Source organism: Symphodus melops, assembly GCF_947650265.1.
Source record: "Symphodus melops genome assembly, chromosome: 3".
NCBI classification, from domain to species: Eukaryota; Metazoa; Chordata; class Actinopteri; order Labriformes; family Labridae; genus Symphodus; species Symphodus melops.
Window position 1 is genome coordinate 30893340 of NC_136693.1, and position 9970 is coordinate 30903309.

The 9970-nt window shown below is 46.8% G+C and overlaps 3 protein-coding genes across 3 annotated transcripts in view; all 3 read left to right on the forward strand.

Annotated features, from left to right (window-relative positions):
* The first annotated feature begins 425 nt into the window (after positions 1-425).
* Positions 426-2745, forward strand: LOC306820743 (cytochrome c oxidase subunit 5A, mitochondrial-like). The gene is made up of 5 exons (XM_079338679.1): positions 426-574; positions 1451-1567; positions 1661-1782; positions 2125-2247; positions 2613-2745. Exons 1-4 carry the CDS (start codon positions 502-504, stop codon positions 2236-2238), a joined length of 426 nt encoding a protein of 141 aa, XP_079194805.1. The 5' UTR covers positions 426-501; the 3' UTR covers positions 2239-2247; positions 2613-2745.
* A 1097-nt stretch (positions 2746-3842) lies between these two features.
* On the forward strand, positions 3843-7727 carry fam219b (family with sequence similarity 219 member B). The gene is made up of 6 exons (XM_079339561.1): positions 3843-4070; positions 4735-4843; positions 5107-5200; positions 5274-5351; positions 5446-5497; positions 6956-7727. Exons 1-6 carry the CDS (start codon positions 4008-4010, stop codon positions 7103-7105), a joined length of 546 nt encoding a protein of 181 aa, XP_079195687.1. The 5' UTR covers positions 3843-4007; the 3' UTR covers positions 7106-7727.
* Positions 7728-9059: 1332 nt separating this feature from the next.
* The window catches only part of LOC306821807 (uncharacterized protein), a gene marked incomplete at its 5' end in the record, with an annotated part of 2954 nt that continues 2043 nt past the window's right edge, over positions 9060-9970 (forward strand). Inside the window, one exon of the mRNA XM_079340380.1 lies at positions 9060-9092. Coding sequence (XP_079196506.1) covers positions 9060-9092 — 33 coding nt within the window. The remainder of the gene's footprint in view (positions 9093-9970) is intronic.

A 9970-nucleotide genomic window follows, 5' to 3' on the forward strand; every position in this document is an offset into this window, starting at 1 on the left:
GGATTAGAGTTTATCACGTCACTAACACCCACCCACACACACACTCACACACACACACACACACACACACACACACACACTCACACACAGGCACACAATCAGATACACAGTAATCCGCCATACCTTCAGTCCCTGAACATGCTTGTCAATTGTTTGTACACACAAAATGAAATGAAAGGGTTAAATGTCATCATCTCAACAAAAATGACCTTTGGTTGTTTTTTAGATTCAAACATGAATCTTAATGATCTGTCAGGGACTTTGTTCCTCACGCAGCTTTTAGAAACCAACCTTCCCTGAAGGGCTTCAGCGTATTCTAAATCCAACAGCGCCCCCTGCTGGGGTGAAACGCCTAACAGCAGCATTTTGTTTTCTGGGTGGTGACGTCACACCTTCGGCTTTCTCCGTTAGTCACGTGACCGTAATCCGCCTCGCTCGTGGTTTTCCGTCCACTTGAGTCTCCCTCCTGAGCACAGGACGGTTAGCTCCCTTAGCGGCATCATGTTCCGAGCTGTGTTCCGACTGTCAGCCGCTGGGGCCCGGGGTCTGGCTCGGTCCCGACCCGCATACTCAGGTAGGACCGTCCGCGACACACCTGCCGGGAAATGGCTCGCGCTCTGCTTTAAAAGGTGTTTCCATAGCGCGAGCTCGGCTAGCCGGCTAGCCATGATTGAAGCTAACTTTGGGTGACATTGACTCCTTTTTATTTTTCTTCTTTCGTTAACATCTTCACTTGTTTCTCTTTCAATATTTTCACTTTTCTTTGAGGATTTTAAACGAAGATGCGCGAAATTAAAGATAGTAAAATTAAGCCACGACCTTGTGATGACCCTCCTTCGAGGGTCAGTCACTGACGTCAGCACGTCGACGCGTAACTCACGCCACGCTACTCATCATGATGTTCGATGTACACAGATTTATCTCTGAACATTTATATGACCTCCTTTTTAAACTCACTATGAAACTGTGACCTGTGCTCGACTTCCGCTTTGTGAGGCTGCACGAGCGAGGCTGCACGAGCGACGTGACGGCTGGTCAGCTGTCAAACTCTCTTCCATTGTAATATAGTTATGTATGTGTACATATATATATATATATATATATATATATATATATATATATATATATATATAAAACTGTAAAGTCCAGTGAGAGCTGTTAAGCTGCTCATTAAATAATTAAACTCATTTATTGTAATAACAATCCAAGTTTGTTTACATTTCTAAAAAATATAATAGATAAAACTACTTCACAAGAACAGCAATAACAACAAAATTAAAACAGACTTTTGATAAAAGCACAACCACTGGGGAAATTAAGAAAGTTCAGTGCGGTTAAACGAGCATTAAATTTAAATGACCAGATTTCGATCATTTATCTCGATCATATGAATCAGGTGAACCTGCTGTTTGAATTTGTATAACTCACGTGAATATCTCTCCTTTTCCAGCACCGTTGGCCTCCAGATGTTACTCTCATGGCAAAGTGGAGACAGACGAGGAGTTTGACGCCCGCTGGGTGACTTACTTCAGCAAGCCTGACATCGACGCGTGGGAACTGAGGAAAGGTAACGTGCACACAGCTGATCCTTGTTATGTCCCAGTATGAACTTCATCTCCTCGTCCTTTAACCTGTCACGGCTGTCCTCGTGTGTCTGAAGGCATGAACACGCTGATCGGTTATGACCTGGTACCAGAGGCCAAGATCCTGGACTCGGCACTCAGGGCTTGTCGGAGACTGAATGACATGGCCACCGCGATCCGCATCCTCGAGGCTGTGAAGGTCAGTGACCTTTCTTTGACCTGATTGGACGAGGTCGACACACATTTATAAAACTCTGAGGTAAAGTCGGTGTTCGGTGAGCGAGGCCTCGGCGTTACTGCACCTTACTGATCGAAAAGGTCGACACGCTGTCAGATATCAGCCGGCTAACGGTCGTCCACGTCCGCTACACTGACTCAGACTATGAGCACATCATGTATATACAGTGTATAAAGGTCTCCATAAGGTCGGCTAACGTACCGTCCACAGCAGCACAGCCTCTGTTTCTCTCTTCAAAGACAAACGTCAGAGATTCAGACGTGTGGAAGCAGGTGATGACACGCCGTCCTTCTTGTGTTTCAGGACAAAGCTGGTCCCCATAAAGACATCTATCCGTACCTGATGCAGGAGCTGAAGCCCACCCTGTCAGAGCTGGGCATCTCTACGCCAGAAGAGCTGGGCATGGACAAGCTATAAGCTGTCGAGGTGAGACGATAAAGAAGCGCTGCCACGCACATTTACACGTGGCTGCGTCCCTTCATACCCGCGTGCTGACACGGGCGGCTGGTGTTCTGTTCAGTGTGTAAAGCCTTTCTGTTACAGACAGCTGTGACATCATCACGTCTTTGTACTTTCACATTGATTCTGTGGCTCCTGTTGCTGGGGGGGGGGGGGCGGCTCGTCGGGTACTTCACAGCTTTGGCTGCAGGCTGAGCGCTCGACGCCGAACACACTGCGTCTGATTTACGGGGGCGACTTGTGTCCTGGACTTCACGGGACTGAATGTTTGTGAATGTTGTTCAAACTGTGCTTGATGGTTCATGAACGCTCTGGTGTTCCTCTTTCTTCAGGTCGTCTGCATCCTGAAGAGATGAACTCCTCCGACTCTCTCCTGTCATATATGTCGATATTGTTGATTTAATCCATGCTGTCCTGATGTGTACAAAATGGTGGACCTAATAAAGAAAACCCATAGTTTCAGAATGTGCCAAGAGTTTCTGTTCAGGTTCATTGATGTTTTTATATCTTGGACACGTGCTTCATACGTGAAATAAAAAGTCATGCACACAGACTTCTAACCCCCCCCCCCCCACACACACACACACACACACACACACACAGCAACAGGACCCCTACATGGTAAGGGGTGAAAGGGGACTGAGAATGTGCCAAGAGTTTCTGTTCAGGTTCATTGATGTTTTTATATCTTGGACACGTGCTTCATACGTGAAATAAAAAGTCATGCACACAGACTTCCAACCCCCCCCCCCCCACACACACACACACACACAGCAACAGGACCCCTACATGGTAAGGGGTGAAAGGGGACTGAGTCCAAGTCTTATACAGGTTTCTAACCTCGGCTGAATTGTCTTTTAGGGAAAAGAAAGAATTGTTACACTTAAATTCCACCACCAGGGGGCTCTCAATCAGGAACAGGAACTAAATATGAGGTCAGGCTGCTGAGGAATTGTGGGAGTTATTCTCTGCTACTCTACTCCTGGCGCCTCAACGACCGGGGGAGAGAATATGTTTACAGGTGAGCTGATGGTGAAGGTGAGCTTGTAAAGCTCAAAGTGTTTTTACAGATTACAAACACTGAGTCACTGCACTCCAGATTATCACATAACGTCTACTGTCAAATTACTGTCTGCTCCTTAAAGAGAGCCCGTTCTTCTCTCATCCACCAGGTGGCGCCAAAAAGCTCTAACACGTTTGATGAAGCAGGGCTTCACAAACCTTTCAAAATAAGGGTGCCAGAGACCGTGGACCCTGAAGGAGGGGGTTATATCACTTCATCACATGTAAATAAAGAAACAGCCTGAAAACCTTTAACGCGATTCATGTTGATTTAAGAGACTCGGCAGACTCCTACTTTGTTCCCAAACTTATATTTTAAGTATTCTACAGACATTAATTTGAATTTAAATTTACTCAATGATGTGGTTTTGGTTTAAATACTATAGGCCATCTGTCCCCCTTTAGTCCCCTTTCTGACTATGTCAACAAACAGTGAAGAACAGTACACGGTGCAGCAGCCGGACAGCTGTGCACAGATGCTGTACTCTATTTAAACCAGCAGGGGGCGAACACGCGCGCGCCGGTTAACCTGACTGACGAAGAAGAAGAAGAAGAAGCGTATTAGCATGTGTGGCTAACAGAAGAGTCTGTCTGTGAGTAAAACACGAAGCTCGGCCTCTCGACATGTCTGTGTTCAGGAATAACTTCTGACCACTAACGCCAAGATGATGAACGACATCATGGAGGAACCGGAAAAGGACAGCTTACCGGAAACAGAAGTTCTGTCGGTAATGTCAGTGAGAGCTAACTGAGCTAACACGGCTAACACCGCTTAGTTTAGCCGGAGATTAAAATAGTTATTATAACTTATTATATTTAATATGTGATCATTTAGAGGGTCAGCTGTGTGTGCAGTTAGTCTGTTAACTTTATACTTTAACAGTTTCTACTGTCATCCTTTAGCTGCTGTTCATTTCGGTCAATAGATTTCCACTAGATTTCTATTTATTTAATTGTTTATAAGTTAAAAAGATACAGAATTATTATATATATTATCTATTATTATTCTTAATGGATGAGCAGAGCAGTAAAAGATCAACAGCTTGTCTTCCGGGTGTCAAAGTGAAGATAAACAAACTGAATAATGAGCACTTAAAGGGTTAAAACAGCTGTTTAGTAACATCTGGGTCACGTGTTTATTCCAGTTCAACCAGTACATATCTGATTTTAAGGTGGAGCTGTAATTAAGGAGAGTCATCAGATATAAACTAGACATACAAGTCTACCTGACAAGTGACAGATGTGAGAGATGAGTTATTTATCTTCGAGGTCAAGGTCAAAGGTCGAGGCTGAAGGTCGAAGTGACTCGTGTAAATGTTGGTCTTTAATGTTCACCTCTGACTCACGATGACGCTCGACTCTAACACATCATCTTCTGGTCTTTAACCTCAGGGCTCCAGCGGCGGCACAAGACCAAAGAACGCTGACGGAGGAATCCGCCCGGTGGAGAAAAGAGGACCTTACATCATGTCCAGAGCGCCCGCAATCCACCTCAAATTACGTAAGTCTTAACCAACGCTGCAATCATACGGCGCCCGTCTGTTGGTGTCATAACAATGGTGTTTATGAGGAAACCTCATGGCACACGCCGCTCACCGCCCTTCTGGGTTCAGCTCTGAAACGTGTCGCTGCTCACAGACGGCGAGGAAGTCCTGACGGATGGACCGCTGAGTTTGTTACGGTTCACGTGAGACTGAACCTCTCAGTCGCTTATTCTTTGACCTTTGACCTCATCAACACAAACGTGTCTCTTATCACACACAGAGAAACATCGGGAAATGGCGAGAAAGGCCCTGAAGAAGAAGGCGCTCTCCCCGGGACTTCCTGTGATGCATCAGCCCAGACAAGGCGCCAAGAGGTGAGAGGCGGAGCTTCCTGTTAGGGTGTCAGAGAAGAGGCGCTTGTTTGACGGCTTCTGGTTCTTCTTTCAGGACGGTGAAGTACAACAAGGGCTACGCCGCTTTGAGCCAGCACGCCGAGGACAGTTTGGTGGCGCTGGACTCGGACAGGTAAGGCAGCTCCCGGCGTGCAGCCCGCATGTTTTCATTTGACCCTTGGAGTTGTTGACCTCACGCTGACACGCGTGTCCTTCGTGTCTTTCAGTGAGGAGGAAATCGACTTTGAGCAGTATTCCTCCGGATACTCTTCAGCTGAGGTGAGTTTGCACTCTTCACCTTCCCCGGAGACTCGTCCAATCACGGCGTCACTGCGGAGAACCGGCCGCACGACTCGAGGTCAAGAGTGTGTATTTGACATGGTTGGTTATCTCAGACGTTTGTGTTTGTTCAGCTTTGAGGCGTCGTGATGAGAAGGTCGTGCAGACGGACTCGGAGCTCGTTCTCCTGTTTTCACGCTTTCTGTAGAAACGGAGCGCGCTGGCGGCCCGCAGCGTTTTCTTACACGCCTTTGTTTTTGAGTTTTTTCCTGAGCTCAGACCTGCAGCCGGCGTCGTTTCCTCCACATTCAGTCTGAACTCGTTCTCCCACATTGCAGTGGGAAGGAAGAGGAAGTCAGAGTTGGCAGACTCCACTTAAATCTTTTCTTTGTATTCACAGTTACGAGTCATGTTTTAAAGGCTGATCAAATAAAAAGGGTCAGTGCTACTTTAACTGCACTTTCACTCTCTCTGACGTCACGTCTGACCTCGGGAGACCCCGCCCCCCTCCCGTCTGACAGTCTCCTGCTGTGTGAACGACCACGTCAGGAGAATTTCTGGAAAAATGATCTGGAAGTTTTCAGGAGAGCATGTGTGAAAACGGCTCCGGTGAAGTTATCTCAGGACGAAATAAAATCAGATTTTATTATTTTCTAAAGAATTGAGTTTCATGCTCATTAGATTGTAGACAGATGAGCTGTATATATATATATATATATATATATATATATATATATATATATATATATATATATATATATATATATATATATATATATATATATATATATATATATATATATGTGTGTGTGTGTGTATATATATATATATATATATGTGTGTGTGTATATATATATATATATATATGTGTGTGTGTGTATATATATATATATATATATATATATATATGTGTGTGTGTATTACGTAACTTAAACCATCTGAATTTAGTAAACTCACAAGATTTATATTCTGGAGTTTACGCTAACCATGACCACTTAAAGGTCACATGACCTCCTCCTCTTCTTCAGGTGAAATCAGTGTCCTCGCTCCTCTTCATCATGTGTGTGAAGTGTGTTGTTGTAAATCCACTCTGATCCTGTATTTGATCATGTCTATAAACCCCTCTATTTCAGCCCTGCTCAGAACAGGCTGTTTCTGTAGCTTTAAATATGTAAATGAGCTGTGTCTGACCACGCCCCTTCTCTGGAAGAGGGCAGAACAAACACCTAGCTGTGGGAGTGTCACCCACCTGGGGGAGGGGCTACTGCCCTTTGTGATGTCATGAAGGGAACATCTCCAAACAGCCTGTCTGAGCAGGCAGAAGACGGAGAGGATGGACTTGTCTCATCATTGGGGGGTTTGGAGACAGACCAGAGACACCTGTTAGAGGAACATGGAGGAGAGGATTCTGGGTAATAAGTGACCTTTAAAGTTGATATCTTTGTTTTTCCTCTTCAGGTCCATCCTGATTTAAGCAAGCAGCTGCTTCAGGACGGCTACCGTCTGGACGAGATCCCCGACGACGAGGACCTGGACCTGATTCCGCCCAAAGCCATGGGCCCCTCTGCGTGCTGCTGCTCTGAGGGCCCGTCCTGCTCCATGCAGTGATGCTGGAACATGAGTACGCTCTGGATCCAGTTCCTGTCCCTGACTTGAGTCACAGGTGCCTGAGGTCCTTGTTCTGACCCAGCTTACTGCTGTGCTGCCTCAGGACTTCTAGCTAAGAAGCCAAAATCCTCGCTCGTTCGCTCGAGCCACATGGGAACCCAAGGGACCTGAGAACAAGCCTTATCCTCTGTGGCTCCAAAGCTTCAAGTATTTTTTTATTTCTACGTTTTTCTTTTTATGGAACTTCGTGCTGAGTCGTTGTTACGAGATATCTTAAGTTATTTTTGACCAAATGCAGAGCCGTCCTCTTCTGTTCTGCAGAACGGGTCTGCAGTCCTCTGAGCGGGCCTGGAGTCCTCTGAGCGGGTCTGCAGTCCTCTGAGCGGGTCTGCAGTCCTCTGAGCGGGTCTGCAGTCCTCTGAGCTGGTCTACAGCCCCCTGAGCGGGTCTACAGACCCCTGAGCTGGTCTACAGACCCCTGAACTGGTCTACAGCCCCCTGAACTGGTCTACAGCCCCCTGAGCTGGTCTACAGACCCCTGAGCTGGTCTACAGACCCCTGAGCTGGTCTACAGACCCCTGAGCTGGTCTACAGACCCCTGAGCAGGGGGAACGAGCAGCGAGCTTCTCCACATCAGAAGTTAAGGCATACCTGTGGCCAGTAAAGAAAGACGCGGGTCCTGGTCGGGCTGCTCCCTCCTGTTAAAGGGGGACGAGAGTCCAGTCCCGGGTCAGCGTCATGTTGAAGAGCTGCTGACGTGTGATCAGACGTGTTGGAGGAAACGGCTTCATGGCGAGAGGAAGGACATGTTACAGTGCTGCAGAGTCAGACGTCGGCACACCTGAGGCGCTGCGACTCATCGACCAATCAGATGATTAGATTGGACATCTCAAATCCTCGTAGCATGAAAAGTAATGAACATTCCAAATATATAAAAATGCACCAATGAAAGAGGAGGAGCTTCAGGTGTGTCAGACGTGGTCACATTTACTTTAAAGAATGGATCTATAGGTTTATACGCAGACACAGTTTGTGTTTCCAGACGGATCTTAAAGAACGCCAGGTGAACGCCTTCTCTCCCCGTGTGGCGTCTTACAGAGACGGCCGCGTCGGAGCTCGCTCCTCCTCTTATCACAAGCAACGTGTACGATGCATCTCAGCGCGACACTCTTAATATAAGCTGCTAGCTGGGCGGGGTCGAGCTCCGTGATTGGACAGTGTGAGAGCTGCAGTGCATTGTGGGTTGTACACTAACACCTGGGTATACCACAGTCAATGTGACGTTACGTTCAGTCAGCAGGATGAGCACAGATGACTAACTGGATGGATAGATAGATTATGGATTGATTGATTGATAGACTGTTTCCTCTCCTGTCGTGATCTGGATCCTGTTTAGACCTTTAAGTGAATCTGTCTGTTCTGTTAACACGACGGCACACACACACACACACACACACACACACACACACACACACACACACACACGCACACCTGACTCCTTCTATGCAATGTGGGGCCGACCTGCAGGATGATGGAGGTTACTGAGAGCTACATGCAATAACTGAGCGACTTCTTTTATAAACACAAGCTTGTTTTTTATTTGATTATCAGTTTACATTACTCAATAAAGTTATTATCTATTCTTCTGTCTGATTTCACCATGACCAGGCCGTCTATGGGGGGGGGGGACGATTAAACTGCTGTGCACATAAAACTTTTCACAAACAGCTGTGCACTTCAATCCATGAGCTGAGATCTGCGAGGGAGGAATCGAACCCAGGCGTCTCTCTCTCTCCTCACTCCAGGTGAGCCTGTGCTCGTTCAAGGTGAAGGTTCACAAAGTTTGGACCATTGTAGGTGGAGACTAAGGATGGCTCCGCCCCTCTTTTTATCAGACTGAACAGCTGGAGAGAAACTGGAGATGTAGCAGTGGAACGACCTGCAGCCTGGAGCCATGGGGATTGAACCCACGCCCGCTGTAATGACGGTTGGATCCTCTGTACATGAGGCACGCTGTCTGACCCACTTATGACTCATTCCACCTTGATTGACAGCTTCGCTTTCATAATGTGTGTGTGTGTGTGTGTGTGTGTGTGTGTGTGTGTGTGTGTGTGTGTGTGTGTGTGTGTGTGTGTGTGTGTGTGTGTGTGTGTGTGTGTGTGTGTGTGTGTGTGTGTGTGTGTGTGTGTGTGTGTGTGTGTGTCGGAGAGAATGTGGAAAGATTTAAGGGAGGGAGACAACTCGTATCTGTGTGATATGGTTACAGCCACAAGAGGGCAGCATGGAGCTAAGCTGCACTTTCAGTGTGACGCGCACGAGGCTCTGCTGACATTTATTTAAATGTTGTGACGTCATGAAACGTGTACATGAAGTTTTAAAGTGAACAGATCGTGTTTGAGGGATCCTGCTGTTTGCTTGTCAAATAAAAAGATGTGATAGGTGAAATGTAAGTCGTGTGTGTTTTTCAGAGAAAAGCTTTTAAAGGTGTTTCTTTAAATGAAGGTTATGACGTCATGAGGACTGTCATGAAATAATCCTTCACAGGTAAATGTGCGTGAAGTGATCAGTCACAGGTAAAGTGCTCTTTAGTGTCATGAAACTGAAAAGGCTGTGAGACTTGTTGCTGTGCTGGGCGGGCCTAAAGGCTGTTGTGCGCCATGCTGGGGGGTGGAGTGGAGTGGGGGGGGGGTGGAGTGGGGGGTGGGTGTCAATTGAAGGGGAGGAAAAAAAACCGACCGAAGGGAGTTACCTCAGCGCTCTGCGAGATATGAGATCTGGCCATTTTCCAGGCGTCCCCCCTCTCCATTAAAGAAGAACACCGGGACAATCTGCGGGGGAAAGAAGAGGACAAACGGCGGCCTGAGG